General features: G+C 37.7%; 1 protein-coding gene across 1 annotated transcript in view; it reads left to right on the forward strand.

Moving 5' to 3' along the window:
- Positions 1-17734, forward strand: part of LOC575136 (small conductance calcium-activated potassium channel protein 2) — a 40970-nt gene extending 23236 nt beyond the window's left edge. The window contains exons 8-9 of the mRNA XM_030977088.1: positions 634-703; positions 11492-17734. Of these exons, the coding sequence (XP_030832948.1) occupies positions 634-703; positions 11492-11947 (526 nt within the window). The 3' untranslated portion in view covers positions 11948-17734. The remainder of the gene's footprint in view (positions 1-633; positions 704-11491) is intronic.
- The last annotated feature ends 264 nt before the right edge of the window (positions 17735-17998 follow it).

A 17998-nucleotide genomic window follows, 5' to 3' on the forward strand; every position in this document is an offset into this window, starting at 1 on the left:
CCATTCCCTATCTCTCTGTAACTATCTATATTTGTGGGCTTCCTTTAAATCTTAATTTTTTTTTCTTCAATCTTATCTCCCCGCTGTCACTCTGCCTGTCCTCAGACGTCCATTAAAGTGAAACTCGATAAGGATAGGAGTTTTCTTTAGAGTTCGGCTAATTTCCAAGAATGTTTTCCTTCTCTTCAAACCGCAGCTCTGAGCCCCACTCCTGATCTCTGGAATAAAATAAGATTTCCTAGACTTTTGACTTCTCTCTCTCTCTCTCTCTCTGCCTCTCGTTTTCTCTCTCTCTCTCTCTCACCCTGTCCGTGGCTATCTCTCTCTCTCTCTCTCTCTCTCTTTCTTTTTCTCGCTGAAAGTATGGAGTCCCATTAGTCCCTGTTACGAAAGCTTAATCGCTTACACGATTTGGCTGTTCCATCTTTGGCCCAAATTAGCCTTCCATTTTTACCCCATTCCTCAAGCTCATACAATCCAGAAGGTTGTAGAGTTGTGGAGGTATTTTATAATTTAAAATGACGTTACAAGCGGTAAGATCCTGCCATGAGTGCAAGATGTAAGATGTATAACAAACTAACCATTTTTATGCGTTGCCTCCCACTTTACACATTACACCATCTCCTTTTACAGGTTAAGAAAAACAAAAATGGATCAGCGAAAGTTAGCTGACGAAGCAAGCACAGTAGTAGATATGGCGAAGGTAAGGTTGTCTGTAACCATGGTAGCAAACTAACCACCGTCTTGCAATTCCATCCTTTCCACCCTCTGTATTTTACACCAAAGGTTTTCATTTCGATAATTTGATCAACAAGTGCCTCCTATTCTAGTTCCCACCAACGAATGAAATTTTAATTTCCTCCGGTCATGGACACATGCGTAACTTAATGACTTGGTCAATATGTGAATTTAAAGCTGTATAGTTTAGTCCTGTATGGAAAATGGACTGTATGTGTTATGTATTGAAAGGAATGAGGGTCAGTCTATGTGTTGAACACGTGAGAATGTGAACGTTATACATGAATGGCCGTTAATAGTCAGTATGTCCTAAATACAACCTGATGGCTGTATCCTGAGATTGTCTAGATTCCCAGAATGGCTGTGTGAATCGACTAACGGTCTTCATTTGTGGACGTTTATAGTCGTAATTCCATCCGCCACTGTTGTCTGTATGCAGTTCGGTAGACGGCCGTTTTTGAAGGACAAGGGATGTCCTCCGTTAACGGCATAATTTCAGCATCAGCTAACACGCGACCGGTGAGCCACGCTGCTCACTGCAGCAATTGTGCCGTTATCGGAGGACATCGGTTATCCTTAAAAAACGGCCACCTCCCTGACCGGCATGGATAGAGCATCATTTTGTTGCCTACACCACACACTCAGTTCGTATCTTTGTTGGTCACGTGATCACTCGTCTCTCCATCCGTATGTTTTCCATTCATTTTGTGGTGTCTTGAATCAGCCTCGACGGTGTCTCCCGCCAAAGCGCTGAATACACAACCATTAAACAGAAACGTAGCATATGCACGAAGGTCCTTTTGGTATGCACACTGAATATGTATGCACCCTCGCTCCTTCTCTATATTTTTTCTCTCCAAAATACGCAACCATCCATACTCTCCTATCTTTCATGCTCTTATTTTCATGTTTTATTTCTATCTCTTACTTTTTTGCTCTGCGGATTTTAAGGCAATGCCTGTGGATTATCGAAAGCAGCTGCAATTGCCTGGCGCATTTTGTTTTATTCTGCGCTCTTTATTCCTCTCTCCCTTCTCTGTACCTTTTTCTCAGTCTCTCCGTCTCTTTCTCTCTCTCTCTTTCTCTATCATTTTCTACTATGTATAGACTGGCTTCCAATCCGCTTAAAAAAGGATAATAAAAGTGCATTTGTTCATGTATAATGCGCAAATGATTTTGATCATCCGATTCAATTAAAGAAAAGAATGGAGAAAAAAGCTGATGGGATTGATATTCCTCAGGTAATATGTTAGGAAATTATTCATAATGCATCCTGATGCAAATGCTATTTAAGGTAGATTGTTTAATTTGTATGTGTATGGAGTATTCATTTACAGCTGCGGTAGAGTCATTATAAATATTATAGCGCAGTTTCCTGCAGCGACCATCGGGTTGAATTAGTGAAATGTCGTGCTAGTCCAGTGACATCTCGACTTTTGATTAAGCCTGTCAATGCCGAAATCGGGAATAGGTTATTTAGAGCCGAAATTTTCGTGCACGTGTGCTATAAAGACAAATTGGAAGAATTTACTTATCGTTGTAAACATGATTTTAGAATACAGTACAAGATAGGTTGAACTTGTAACCGGTTGAAGGATATAATAATCCGAAAATTGAATTAAAAAAGCATGTTAATGATGAAATTCCCGGGCTTTAATTGCGCCAATTTTGCCATGTGTCCGTAAATAATCTTGAAGTTTTTAAGGGGATTAATATTAAGCACATGATTAGGTCTACATATGACCATTGTATTTTGAATGCTTTGCTAGTATAAGCATCGTATTATGATGTAAAGCGACCTGTTGAATTGATAGTGATCATTTCAATCGGATAATTATAATTCAAAGCTAGAATGCTAGATCGATTTAAGTTGAATGTATCTCATAAAACAACTTATTTTAATAGAGGCAGTTTCGCATCTCTCTTTTCGATAATACTCGCGAGCTACAATATAAATAATGATAATTATTTTATTATCTAAAATAACTTACAGGATTTATCTCAAGGTGGATGGATGTATAAAGACTTTCATGGAAAATAAGATTGGAGAGCAATTGCTTAGTCTCGCATAGGCCTATTTTCTTTCCACAAAGGGGCTCTTATGAACCCTCTGTGTATGTAAAGCAAAATTGTTTCCCAAGCTATACATGTATATTTATGACCGGAATTTCACTCATTATTTTGTGTGCCCTCGTATGTAAAAATATATAAGGTCAAAAGAACGTGCATACTTAATAAGATACGGCATGTCAAAGATGAATAGTTTATAAGAGAAAATATGATACTACAGTTGTATCTATATGATGTGATATCAGACATCCTTTACATTTTACAGACACATAGTAGGCAAAGCTGAAACCTATGTCAAAACCACACGCCATGCCTTGCTCTACAAGGAGGCAGGGAGCGTGCTTATGAAAATAATGATTCTAATCATAATTCCTGCCGAATTCCTGCATATCTCCGATGCCATAATACGATGCAAGCAAATGCCACGGCGAGCCCCGACTTCTGCTCCCGGTAGACACGAAAGCTAGGTGTTGCACTCCCCGTTCTTGACGCGGTGACCTTTTCGAAGCGAATGGCCCGGGGCCTGAAAAAAGCATCTATGCCGCTATGCGCACACTCTGTGTATTAAATTACCTCTAAAATGCAGGCTCAATTCCGATATGGCGTAACATGACAAGCTGTACAAAGTCTCCGTCACTGCACACACACACACACATAGCATCTGTTGCTACTGAGTTCATATAATATGCCTGTGATTATATTCAATTTTGCAGTGCCGGTTAGCGTGTATCAAGGTGTAAACTATCCTATATTGGATACTCTCTAACATCCCAAGTATAATCGCTATTTAATCTTGTGGCATGTTGAAATAGAATTGGATAATCTTCAATATTGTGTTAAGCTGCAATGTATACGTTCTAACAGTAACCCACAATGCACATTTTCTTGACATATTGGTGCAACACTTGCATACCTGACATTAACGTTAGTGAGAAAAGATTGCGTTTAATGCATACAAGTGAAAAGGGTAAATAATGCTACCACTGATTTTGCTATCAATATTTATATTTATGTGAAGTAAATGTTAATTTCTTGGAGAGAAAAAAAATGTGCAAGTATAGTAGAATGAGAAACCATAGGTATTATGAATGAAAGGTTATTTCTCAATTCTCTCTTTTTCTGCTCACTAGTTCAAGTTCAAGTTCAGTTTATTTCACATCCAATAAAAAAAACTTACAGCAATATAACATTCAAATACAATATTGAATCAAACATTCATTATTATGTCTTTAACCAGGGATATATATTCTTACGTACGGCTACTTACAATTTAGGTTCTGATTAAAACTACTCCATAGCAGTGTAAGTTGTTGTTAATTCGAATTACGTAAACAAGAGGGTCTCGTTAGGCGAAACATTTCCTGTATGATTACCTGTACAGTTTCGATCGATCGTATAGGAATTTTTTTTTAAAAGGAGAAAGAAAACTGCTGTGTTGAAAGACAGTGTTTGATAATCGAATAAACACAAGCTAGTTATATATTTTGCGATCATAATATAATCTTTGAAGGCAGCGTCGTAGTTGTTGATGCATTGTGGGACATGGCTGTCGACACATTGGTATATTGTGAGCAGCAAATAGCAGTATACATCAATCTGAAGTAGTTTAAGTAGAATACCCTGATTTTTAAGAATATAAGGAATACAAAGAGGAGAGATTTAATGCTTTGATATCAATAGCCTTTAAAGGCTGCATAAGATTATGAACGTCGCAGCAAATACGTTTCATAAGCCCGTTGGATACGAGGTGTCATTTGCTGACGTAAGACTCCGTCAGAGTTTGGCGCCGCCGTCGTTGACGCACAGTGATAGATATCGTACACACAAACAAATGACAGTGCACACAGAATCTTGAATTACTGGCGCATGCACCTACCCTTACACACTTAATTGGCACAGATAATAACGCATTGGGAAATGGTGTGTCGTCGTGCGTAACGGTGCGTTCGATGAGTTGGACAAGGTACGGTGTCACGTACTTATGGGGGGGGGGGGGTGTTCAGTAACATGCAGGTATTAACTGCGAAGAAGTTCTCGAATTTCAACGAATGGTGTTACAACAGAATGGACTGGCGCAGCAATGTGTCATTATTTGTAGCTTAGGATTACGTCAAACGCAAGATGATTCAATTTACAACATGGTTTGTATCGACTAGGAATGTAAAACAACAAGCTCAAGGAGAGGGATTTGTTTTTGTTCTCCTGGAGTATGAAGTGCCGCTTGGTGCACATGGTTAGATGTTGAGAACATGGAACAGTTGCTGTAAACATCTCTCCCTAACTCAGTGACCAAACCGACGGAGCTCGGACATAGAGCAAGTAATATCTACTTACATGCATGTGTACTAAAGTAAAACCGTTTCAAATCTATGGCTCTGTCACGTTTGGCCAGGGAGGGCTGGATAGATTAATTGTTCCATATTCCTCATCGTCCTACATGTATTATCTGATGGGAGAGGTGATACGGAAACATTCATACAACATCCAATTGTGTATCCTACATGGCTGATCGGAACACTTCCATTCAAATATTATCCCTTTTTCTGTAAAAAAATATATTGGTTGTATAATGGTGATAATTATATGATTGTGTTTATTTTCCATTCATGTAAAGGCGTATTGCTTATTTCTGCCATTATATTACTTTTCTTTGTATGATATGTTTATTCGGTAACAAATACTGTCCTAGCGAAATAAGAGTAGAACTAATCGTCACCCTAAAACTAGTGTTGTGAAAAGTACTAATTTCGTGACCTACAAAAACTCACATAGAAATTTACTTGTAACATCATAGTACACGCATCTAGATTTTACTAAGAATTCCATTGCCCCGATCCCAACCTTAGTATTTCCCCCACCACTTACCTCCCATTTCGGATTCTGTCTCACAGTTGTGTATGCCCAATATTAGTATGTATAGGGGGGAAAAGATGTATAGGTGGCCACTTCGAGCTCTCGAATGGGCGCATGGTGCCTTCGGAACCAGCAGAGCATATTCTAAAAACTTTATCTACCAAGAAAACGAGAAAAGAGCGCTTTTGTATTTTGAATAAACAGCACGGTTGTTTTCTTTTCCAAAATTTTATTTGCGCAAAGCACCAAGTGGTCCCAAACTTGAAGTATGGGAATGGATTTAGACCAATGGGCTTGCCATTTCAATCCATCTAGGCCTTTATAAGGGCCAGTCTGCTTCGAGCAGCCGAGAACGAAAAGCCAATTTAGTCTATTGTCAACAAAAGGTGGCGCTGCACCCGTCGATTGCTCATTGTGGTCTAACCGAAACCAAAACGAATCAAAGACGAAAAGAAAATCCTCGATTTGTTAGCTATTAGTGCCTTTCTTTATCACTAACCTTCCTTTAAAGAATACATCGGAAATATTTGAAGAAAAGGAGTATAAAATTGATTCTTGTTTGGCAATACATTTCCCTTGTTTCTGTTCATTCCCCTAGCAAATATATTTGACTTCTCTGTTTGTATACCACAGCCGTTGCTAGCGCGCGTATCGAGAGCTGAAATGGCCATGTATGCATCTAAACCACCAGCGGTTTACAGACATGTAGGTAATTCGCCCTATATCCCTGCTACTCCGATGGCTGTTATTATTAGTATTATTATCATCATGGAGAACTTATTCTTTTTTATGCTCGCAACCCATCCGTTAATTTCATTTTTTTTCCTCCTCCTGTTGACGCCTCAACCCTTAACATATACTCTTAAGATGAATTGAAATTGATAGAGAGAGGTGTTATATTAACCCGCATGTTCCCTTTCCCCTTATAACATAATCATCTCTATAATCAACGACAACCTTCTTACATTTTTGTTCCTATATCCTGATATACTAATTCTTTAATATAATCAGTCCATATCTGATCCCAGCTACGTAATCTGGCCTTTTCCTTCGTTGTTTTCTATTTCTACAGCAATTATTTTTTACCGAGCTATTCAATTATTTATTGGACATTATATACTCCGAGCCATATTTCTATGCTCTTTTTCCAAGTCGGAAAATGGCCTAGCCATTCCCAGTCCCAGCATGTATGACTGCATGGTTAGCCTTGCATTCATGCCTTTACTATCATTTTTTCCTATTTACTCTTGATTTGAGAAGACAATTATATAACCAACTTTTTACTCTTTGATTTATTTTCAGTTTATTCCTATTGATTTCCTTGCAGTGTATTATTACTTTGCCGCCGTATTCAAATTGAGCAAAGCTCAGTATTGAGTGGTCACAAACGGTCGTTCATAATACAAAACCCTATGTAGACATCCAAACTCCTTGTCAAACAACTCTTTAACCTCTGCACTCAATGCCATTGATGAACTTAGTATTTTAGGGGTGATGACAATGATAAATACAAAGAACGATGTCATTTCGAACGATTGACGGCAGTTTCTTTTTTACCACGCCATTTAAAAAATAAGTTAGAAACATTTTACGTGTCATGTTTATACACCATTATTGTCTTCTTTAGAGGGTTATGTGTTATAATCAACCGCTTGTGAGTTCGCAAAGTGACCTTGAATGATGCGAAAGAGCATCACACACTATGAACATGACGGACAAAGAAAGAGGAAAAAATATGCAGTTCCTCATTCTACCCTTAACAATTGCTGTAGAACAGGTGAATATGCATGTGACACCTTTTCTACACATTTTTACATAATAGCAGTGAAAGGATGTTTCTTTGTCTACCACAGCAATTGTTGAGGGTAGAATGAGGAACTGCATATTTTGCCCTCTTTCTTTGTCCGTCATGTTCATAGTGACAGAGACACAGAAGCATGATCATTCAATACTGTGCTTGACTCAATCTGGTAATTCTCTCCACCAAGCAGCTTATACCAATATTGAGATAGATTCTTTTACAAATATAATGTAGATATTTCTTTTCGTAATAAATGTTCCAGTTTTTATTGTATAACCAAAGGCCTCTCAATATGTACATATGGTTTTTCATATTGATATATTATATTTATATACATATATATATATATATACCTGCAATTTTCCTGTAAACTATTTGTTCTGTATATAGTATGCGTACCGTGCGGAACAGCGGCTCAACGATAGATGTCGTCGTTCCCATTTCGTCAATTGTGCAGCGTGTTGAGGCGTACTAACCTTAATAATGTATGTATTATAAATGACAGAGTTCAACACTCAGTATTAACTGAAATACATGTATTTAAAGCAATTTTTCACGGAAATCTATTGTTGTGATTTTTAACAATAATTGTCTTAAAAGATTTGTAAAACAGGAAACTAAAAGATTTTTTCCGACATGTCGACATCATGTACATATGCGTACTATCTATGTACCTAGAATGGTTGGGTGAACTCCTTGGTTAATATTAATGGAGTGCTACATTCAATCAGGGACGTGATAGAGAAGGACAGGAATCAAGCCGCTCTCCTTTGACCCCATGCTCCAAGCCGCCGAAAAGTTATGCGCTAATCTGCAACTGTTGACCAGGTGGTGAGATAAAAGAGCGCATGAAATTTCAGGATTTAGAATTCCTACATCAGAAAATGGTATCACTGCAACTGTTCGCTGTCCCTTTCAATGATTTCTCATCCATTGTTGAATGTGCAAAGAGTAGAACAAGCGAACACAAACTTGTGTACTTTCATCCTTTTTTAAACTTGAAAAATTCAAAAAACACGCATTAGCAAACTTAATGTTATTGAAGATTGTAAATCATGGATCAAATAACGGGACATTAAAGCATGCACAAATTAGCGCATCATCCTAAAATATTGAGTTTTTGACAGGATGTAATTTTTCTTTTACCAACTCTGGCACACAAATTGAAGGAAGGACGGAGTTCTAAATTTGAAAATTTGTTTGATGCACTATTCCCAATAAAATCCCCATATAAAGTTTTTGATTTACACTGAAATGTTGCCGGTAATTTAATATTTTGTAATAAATGTAAAACTGGTGCCTGGCTTCCGAAATTCCCCGCAGTGGAAGCGCGGTTCGGAGCATGGAACTTCAAAGCCAAGTGGAATGTTACACATCCCATTGTTACGCTTTAGAACTCAAGAATGCGTTTGAATAAATTACAAGAGTTTCGCCTCCTTTTCTTTCACCTCCCTGATTCAATGCAGTACAAATTATTAAAGGGTAAAACCAGTGGTTGAAAATCATCTTCCGTGGATCAACAGTGTATCAAGACTTCAATATTTTATTTAATGATATCGATGTTATAGTTACAATGTTGTGGAGGTAAAGTTATCACGGTTCGGCTTTTGTCCACTAGACTATTTAAAAGCAAGAAAGGGGGGGGGGGTGTTATGATAGAAAATTCTCTTACATCCTTCATTCTCTCTCTCTCTCTCTCTCTTTCTCTTTCTCTCCTCCCCTAATGTTTCTCTTTGTGCTCGTGTGTATGTTCGAAACGTCTGGCTAAAAAGACTAGTTTTGACTTAAGGCGCCTTGCAATTTGACGTAAAGCGTGGGTGTTAAAACACATAGCCCCTGGGCTGCACTAGCTGGCCTTTTGCTATGTACGTAATTATCGACATTCGTTTTTTGTAGAGACTAATTCTATCCTCCAGACACTTGCTAGATTAAATACAAGTAATTGTTCTAGAGACCACATACATGCTACGTCGATCCCTTAGGACCACGGGTGCATTTTCGCGGCAGTGTCTGCCTTATTCGCACGGTACCACGGATAGATTTTCATGTAGTGTATAGCGTGATAAACGATACATTCGTGACGTAAACACATAGAGGTAAGGAAACCACATGGATTGATTTATGTTACGAGACAGAGCAATAGAGAGAACATTTAAATCTGTGATTATTTAATGTATTAAGTAAGTGTTACTAAGTGTTCTACTACTACTATTACTCTACTGCTGTTGAAACTTACTATTAATATTGGGACCACGACTAGTATTTCTGCGTCTACTACTACCTCTTCTGCTACTAATACTACAAGTCATCTTTAATGTTCAACACGTCGTGCTATAAATCTAAACATTCTTCTTACTTTTATTCATATAGTTTGAAGTTATCAGAACCAATGAACATTCTTAATACTTGCGGATCATTATGCTCAAGATGTGTTGGACTACCACTTCTGCAAGAACTTCTTCTGATGTTACATATTTGCTTGATTCTACCATATGTGTTACACAGCTCAGTTTAACACATAAGCGATAACATAAAACAAATTAAACCTACGTTAATTGAATGGTAATTCATATGCAGTAATGATCCATGAGTTTTCTATAATAGCTGCAATACGCGTTCCATTGTTCATTGCGCGTTCCATACAATCATTTTAGCGCGTGTATCCGAAGCGCATAGGTCCCTCGCGCGGAGCGAAATTTTGTAGAAAAAATGTTCTCGCGAACTGTTTTATTTTGTCACTTAGTCATGTGTAGTCTCTGTCTGCCGCTCAGGCTGTACCCAATTATTTACACGTAAGAACGTAGCACATACTGCACACTTAGGTACTAGAAATATGACTAGTAATATGACAATAGTTGCAATGCTTTGCATGTAAATGCATGTGACTGATTGTTACGGCTGCTTCGTTTAATGTTGTATGTTTGTACGTAGTTTTAGAAAGGTATACGTCACGTCACATCAGTGACGTCACATAACCTCCTTATATTTGTACACAAAATGGGAATGGTCACGAAGACATTCTTTTCGAAACAGAAACGTCCTGAAATTTTGTAGATAGAAAACGTTTGGAGAATATAAAGTACACATCAGAAATTACTCCATGTAATACAGCCAATGACCTAGAGGTCATGTATTTATGCATAAATTAAGATTGCGCCCATGCAAATTATGATGACATCACTGCCTATACGCGCTCCGTTGTGCGTGCACATCATCATTTGCATGGGCGCAATCTTAATTTACGCATAAATACCACTGACCTCGGGTCATTGGCTTTGTTTCAAAGCCAATGACCCAAGGTCAACTGTCTGCGCATGCGCACTGATACAACCGTAAACTGGTGTATTGTAAAACTTGCTATAATTACCTATGTTTCTAAGCAAGGTTATTCTATGCGCATGAGTTCGTTCTGGAGCATGAATTGCAAGATTAATAGCTACGGTTCGAAATATGCCATGTCATTTGTGTACGTGTTTGTATGTTTGCAATGTTGCCGATCGAATTGCTTCGCCGAGCACATCCTTGTTTGCAATTGTCAAATGAAATGTCGTAGAAGTTGAAACTTTCTATTAAACCGTATATGTACAAATTTGTGCAGTGGATGTATGTGTTTGTGTGTCGGGGAATGTAGTGTAGTTTTATGTTTGATCACCATGGGTGGGGGGGGGGGGCATTGAAGGGAATGAACGGAACTCCGAAAACGATTTCATCCACAAATGCCAATAATCATTTTTTTTAAAGTATTTATTTCTTTTGAGATTTACGTTTTAAAAGTAACATTCACTATTTTGAGTCGTAAAATATTGCCTTCTAAACACATGGTATATGCCAAAGAAATATGTAGCCTTTCTGTCCTATCGTTTCAAATTCACATTGTAAGATCAAAATGTCACACAACTTCCTTTAGACTATATTAATAAACATTGATTTAAATACAGTTTAATGTACCTTATTGTCATGCATTTACCCTGTAAACAATCTTGTTATTTGTAAATAATTATTGTATGTCCCTTGTATGTTTTCTTCCAGACTCAAAACGTTATGTTCGAGATGATATCAGATATGCATACGGGGAAAGCCGAGTTGGAGGACAGGGTGAGCCGCCTGGAGGGAAGACTAGACCAGCTACAGACCTCACTCGACGGTTTGCCTCAGGTCATGTCAGCTCTGATGCAAAACGCTCAACTTCTACAGCAGCAGACTCAGCTTCTCTCCTCTCAGCAATATCTAGCGCCCCCTTCGCCCAACCTTATCCAGCCGACCATGCAGGATAACCGCTTCAATCAGCTCCATTGTCTGGACAATGACCTCACAACCAATAACCACGCCGCAATGAACTCGCGCGGTGCGGGGTTGCGGTTGCGACCGCTTCACTCGTTACCCATGCAGTTCCCGTCGAACGAAGAACCGCGACGCGACGATACGGTCAGGGCGTTCAGCATCCCTGACGTCAGTATATCAAAAGAAGGGAACCGAGGACCTTGATAGTGATGAACACAAACTCGTGAGTGCAAGTGAAATAGATGGAGAAAGAGAGTGTGTACTGTGTGTGTGAGAGTGTGCGAGGAAGGGATAAACATGAAGCTTCGCTTCCTCATATCTAAAGTGACTTCCTGAGATACTCCAAAAAGGGCAAAGATGTATGCTCCGGTCTCAAGATACCTCTGACGTTCACGTATTAAACTAAAGACGAATCAATGCAAAGACCGTTCCCCATAAGCTTGTGGAACCGCGGTTGCTGGAGTTGACGGAGAGACAAGAGTAACAGAATATTAGCACTAGTTGTGTTGAGCCTTATGTTTTAGCCAAACCTCGCAGACACTGCTCAAGTGTTAAAGGTCGTTCCAAGTTTAACGCTGGCTCATCAAGCCTAGATCTAATCCCTCAGGTCACGCTTTCGTTGAGATCGATGAGAGCTCAACTCTCACAACGCTACCTGTCCCTGTAGATGGAAGGACATGAACAAGGATACACTAGGAGGAGGGTACAGGTGCGGAATACTGGCATGTATGATGATGCATTCCAAAGACAGTCGCTAAAGCCAGTCACTGTCGCACCTAGTAGAGGGGGTTCGATGGTGAAACATCGACGAATAAGATGGCCGCCATCGATGCAAGATGTGCAGCCGTGCATGGAGGTCTAACTATGACTACTAGTACCTGACATAGAGGGCGATATTCTCTGCACGAGATCACACCATAAGTCCTCTTCTAACTGAAATTGCAGGATTCAATTTTTATATGTATGATGTAGCCTTTCCAAATGCAAAAGTGTTTCACTAATTGTAAAAGTCTAATCTATTAATCCGCGATTTAGTTCTTTTTATTTTCAATATTGCTATAAATATTCAAATGATGGTACATTCACTTTGTGGTGATAATGACAAAGTTTTGGCGTCATAAAAACTGCCAACCTATAAAAACAAAAATATAGTAAATGTATGGGGTTCGTAGATATATAATTATCATAGCCACATACTCAAATTATAACTATCTTGGTATCTATTCTCGGGGTCAATACGATAGTAGATTCGATTGCCAATGATATACGTGTCTGTAACCGCACTCAAATTCCTATGCATTATTGCTCGTGTAGCGTTCCATAGTCAAATCACGAAAGGCTGAGAGTCGTGAATATGTATTGGAAATAAAATGTTATAACAACTTATCAATATTCACTTATTTAGTGCTGCTTTATACTTTTCCTCGGAATATACGGGTCGATAGAACTATAAGGTGTGTTTCGTACTCATCAACTATACATAGCTTCAGTAATGTGTAGATATGTACTATGATTCATAGTCACATTTTGCTGCTATTGTCTCTTTATAACAATAGCAAGAGATCTATAGGTTATCGTGCTTTATAATCAAATTTCAATAAGTTCTTCGGGTAAGGGAATTAGAGTGCAGTGATATTTTCCATCTATTCTATTTCTCTTCATAGTCCACTATGACAGGAAACGGTTTGTTATAGACCTACTTTACTGGGTTTTCGGTGAGTTAATCCATTATTTTTTTGCAAATCACCCTTCCATTTTTGTTACTAGAATGGTATAACGAAGAGTCGATAGAAAAAGTGGAATAATTTAAAGGAAAATTTACATAACTATGATTCAGGGGATCTGTTAGCAATCGAGCATTTTCTTTAAAAATCCAAAATGATAGTTAATAGCATAGCTTGGGGAAAAAAAACCTTGCAATGTGTTAATTGTACTTAATGCATTTTTCATTATAGTCAAAAACTGTTCTTAAAAATGAATCATATATAGCAAAGTTACATGATTTGACAAAAATGAAACTAAGATATTTCGACTGAAATTAGTTACAAAATTTAAACCGTCCACTCCGACAGGACATCTGCACGTTACCACCACGTGGTATTTTAATTTTATAGTCACTCTTATAAAGATTTTGTTTTAATCACCTCTTTTCGCATGGGTCATTTGGAAGATTTTTCCTTTTACATTTTCTCTCGTACTTACAAACGTGTAATTGTACTGATTGTTATTTCTTAATGTGATTTATGTTTTGTAGACAGGGATTTTGATTCCTTGCTACATTTGTTACAACGGCAGGGCGAAAAATAAGGGCTCTCAAAAGGTGCAACTACGCGCACCATCGTATACTATTTGTACACGACTCATAATTGACAACAGTTGCGCATTTGACAACAGTACCTACTTTCTATTGAATTCTTTGTTTAAGGGTGCAACAAAAAGCCCCTCCCACACGAAAAAATAAGCACGGGAGTCGTTACATGACCGTATACGTGTCAAATACTTTTACCTCATGTATATGCCAGTTTAGTTTGTAAGAGGGGTTTCATTGCGTTATTGTTTAATAGGCTTATTGGGCCTATAATTTCATGGGAATAAATCTTCTTCTTTTTTTCTCCATTGTTAACCCTGCACAAGTATACATTATGTGCACTGTGTTCTGCAACATTGTGTGAATGCTATGGGAAGCTGGTGTAAACAGCACGCAAATGTGATTCCTTGATGTTACTTTCAACTCTTACCAACCAAAAAGATTTCATCCATTTATTTTGTGATCAGTAATAGACCATGGAATTTGGGCTACTAGAGATAGAGAGAAAAAGAAAAGCAATTATCTGAACCAACAAAAAAAGAACGAGTAAGAAATATAAAAATGATATGAGTATAGTCTTACAGGAAATACATTCTGATACAGGCAAGACGAGAGTCTGTTATTCAACATCTGCTTAAAATCCGCCCAGTGTCAACACCATATGGGCGTGAACCGAAGACTGATAACAGAATCTGTTTACCACTTTCAATCATTGAGCGAGGGTACTTTCATTAGTTTTTGGCTTCTCTTTGATTTTTCTACGTAACAATATTTTAGTTTTAAATTTCAAAGTAGGCATAACCAACAAAAAGGGATATAAAAGAAGTCTTGCCTACGTATATGCGTGTTGTACCGTGAAACAAACATTTACTATTTTGCAACTCTAATTTCAACACCGCCTCGTGCCTTAACTGTTTATATTATATATACATATATATATTTGCGATATAGAAAATGCGTGTGTGCGTGAGAGGGAGGGTGTGTGAGCGCGACGCGAGAAAGGATGTAGTTTCGAATGGGACGCAGGGGTTTCGGATGATTTCGTTGGAAATGAGTAGGCCCAGCGAATACGGATGGTGACCAGGAGGGTAAATAAAGGCACCACATGTATCAGTGGCGGATCCAGGGATCCACAGTGGGCACGTACCCCTCCCCCTACCAAATGTTAGAATACTCTGATACACATGTCTAATTATCCCCCCCCCCCCCCCCCCCGTCCCCTCATCCCAGTTTAAATTCATTTTTATTTTCTGAAACTATTTTCCCAAATGATTTCTCTATGTTGGGAGTGGCTAAGATAGTCTAGACTCATTATTGTGCCCCTCCCCCACCCCCAAATCTGAAATATGTCCTGGCTCCGCCACTGTGTATGTGAATCGTGCTGTAATTATCGGTCATAAAGAGAGTGTCTTTCTAATATGCATGAATCATGGATTGATTTTCAATGTCCCAATTTCTATGATAGCTTTATCAACTATTTTTTAAATCAAACAAATTGTGTAATTGGCAGTGAGGTTATTATGAGGGGTATTTCTGTTCTTTTTAATCCCATTTTTAACAAATTATCAGAATGAGGGGATTGCATCATATTTCCCTAAAAGTAGTCTAATTTTCAGATGCATTTATCATTATGTCATAACAATTCTTTGCTCGTAATGTGTTGATTGAATATGATTTTACCTTATCTGTATTATTTTAAGATAAAGTTTTTATTGGTAGCGACGAGCAAATGAGTTAACTTTTTTAAAGTTCATAGAGAACTATAAATTCTAAAATTGATAATGGAATATATCTATGTACTTAATGGAACTGAATCCGAAGGGCAGATGTGTGATGGATGTATGTTGAATTAATATTGTACAAGAAAAGTGTATTTTTAAGGGACCCTTTTATTTTTAGAACAAGAGAAGAGTATATTTAGTTTTAGGGTTTTTAATTTTGAAAGACATGAAAGAACACATTGTCATATACCGAGTGTTACTGCACAGGATTGGAAATACGCCGTGTTCACGATATGACACACTGTGTTCATATTTTGACATGCTACGTTGACACTTTGAATTACTGTGGTCCAAAAATGTACACACCACATTATAACCGATGTGTGTATGCTACTCTTCCACAGTGCTTACAGTGTGTTCATACTGTCCCCAACTGTGTGAAACATTAACACCCACAGTTGCCATATGTGAACGTAGTGTGTTTGAACTAGACGTATGAACACGGTGTGCAATCAATATCAAACTGTGATGATTGGTTCACAATGTGAACACACTGTGTCCAAACTGTGAAGATAGTGTGTTCACAGTATTTTAAAAGATACTGTGACAGTGTGTTCTTTATCGCAGGGTTGATCATAACGTAGCCGGAGTTAAAGTATGGGATTACGCTTGTGTGTGAGATTGAGAGACGCAGAGAAAAGATATGTAGTGTGTGGTGGGGAAGGGTAGGGGTCATTACTTGTTCATGTCATGTACACTGTTCCAGAACAAACACATTGTCCATTCTCTCTCACGTATAAGCAAGAAGTTGCTGGTAACTTCTTGGTATAAGCACGCCACAATCCACACCTGTCTTTATGTAACAGTGCAAGCAACCAATAATTTAGATATTACGGCCACCGTCACTGCCACAGTGCACTGCACTTCTCCAATCCTCCTTTTCATCAAAAAATAATCCATAATCTTGCACAAAAAGTCACCTTTTAACAGTTTAATTTCGACAAGAATTGTATGGTTGATCATGCTGAAATTTGGGGTTTATTAGATAACTAGATCCACGAGTGCACGGCTTAACTCCCTTGATCACATGTCAACATTATTGTATGCGTACCTGTATTGTATGTGGATTTTATAGGTCAGAGGCCCTCTCTATAAAACTAGCCCTACAATTGATCAGGATTTCCTTCTTCAAATGTGACCACAATTCATCGAGATTAGACAAAAATGAATAAGATTTTGTTTTCGTAAAGAAAGGTTACTCATTATTTACAATATCTATCTCAAACGGGTTGAAAAATTAATGGGAGTCATGAATTTATATTTTTGATAATTTCATTATACGATAAAATTTCATCTCAATGAAAAATTAATTTGTAATTTGATTAGAATAGGACAGTTGATTTTGATTTTCTTTAACAATTAAAAAAAAAAGCTATACATGGAAACACGAGTGACAGATTTGGTGTAATTCATCTACATAACATTTGGAAGCCTCTGATATATAACTACATGTTCTTGGGAATGTGTTTGTTCTGTTTGCATGTTAACGTGTTACGTAATAACACCACAATTGGTTTCGTTCTTTGTGTTCATAAATGTTCGTATGATAATGTTATAACAGCACTATAATAGCGTTTTGATATTGCACGTATACTCAAAGTGTCTTTATTACTGCCAAGGGTTATATATGTCGAAAATATCATTGATATAACTATCATATTGAGCAGAATGGTATATTGTTATGGTTATTATTGTTATTATTATTGCGCAATTATTACAATCATGTATGACTTGTATAGACTCTTGTAATTGAAATATTATGTGGGAAATCGTTTTGTACATATCTTGAAAGCGACAGAGATCTATGTAAATGAGGACGTTTCACGAAAGTGCAAGGGTATCTCTTTTTAAATACAGTACTTTTCATATAATGAACAAAAAAGGAATTATAACAAAAATCAACAAATGTTTTTCTGTGTGTTTATTTATTACGAAGAGATAATTTCTATACGATTTGTCTATCCCTAATTTCGTCGATAACACGTGATGTTAGATGTGAATGCCTGGAAGTGAAAGAATTTTGAAAGAAATGATGCATGAGTTTGTCTATAGATAATGGACGATGAAAATGATCCTGATTATGTGACTTATGGGAAGTTCCAGATTTTGGATGTCGTGTGCAAGATGTAAAGAGAGCATAAGCGCCTTCCTGACTTTAATAGGGGG

The sequence above is a fragment of the Strongylocentrotus purpuratus genome, unplaced genomic scaffold, assembly GCF_000002235.5.
Source record: "Strongylocentrotus purpuratus isolate Spur 01 unplaced genomic scaffold, Spur_5.0 spur5_scaffold_9, whole genome shotgun sequence".
Classification (NCBI taxonomy): domain Eukaryota; kingdom Metazoa; phylum Echinodermata; class Echinoidea; order Camarodonta; family Strongylocentrotidae; genus Strongylocentrotus; species Strongylocentrotus purpuratus.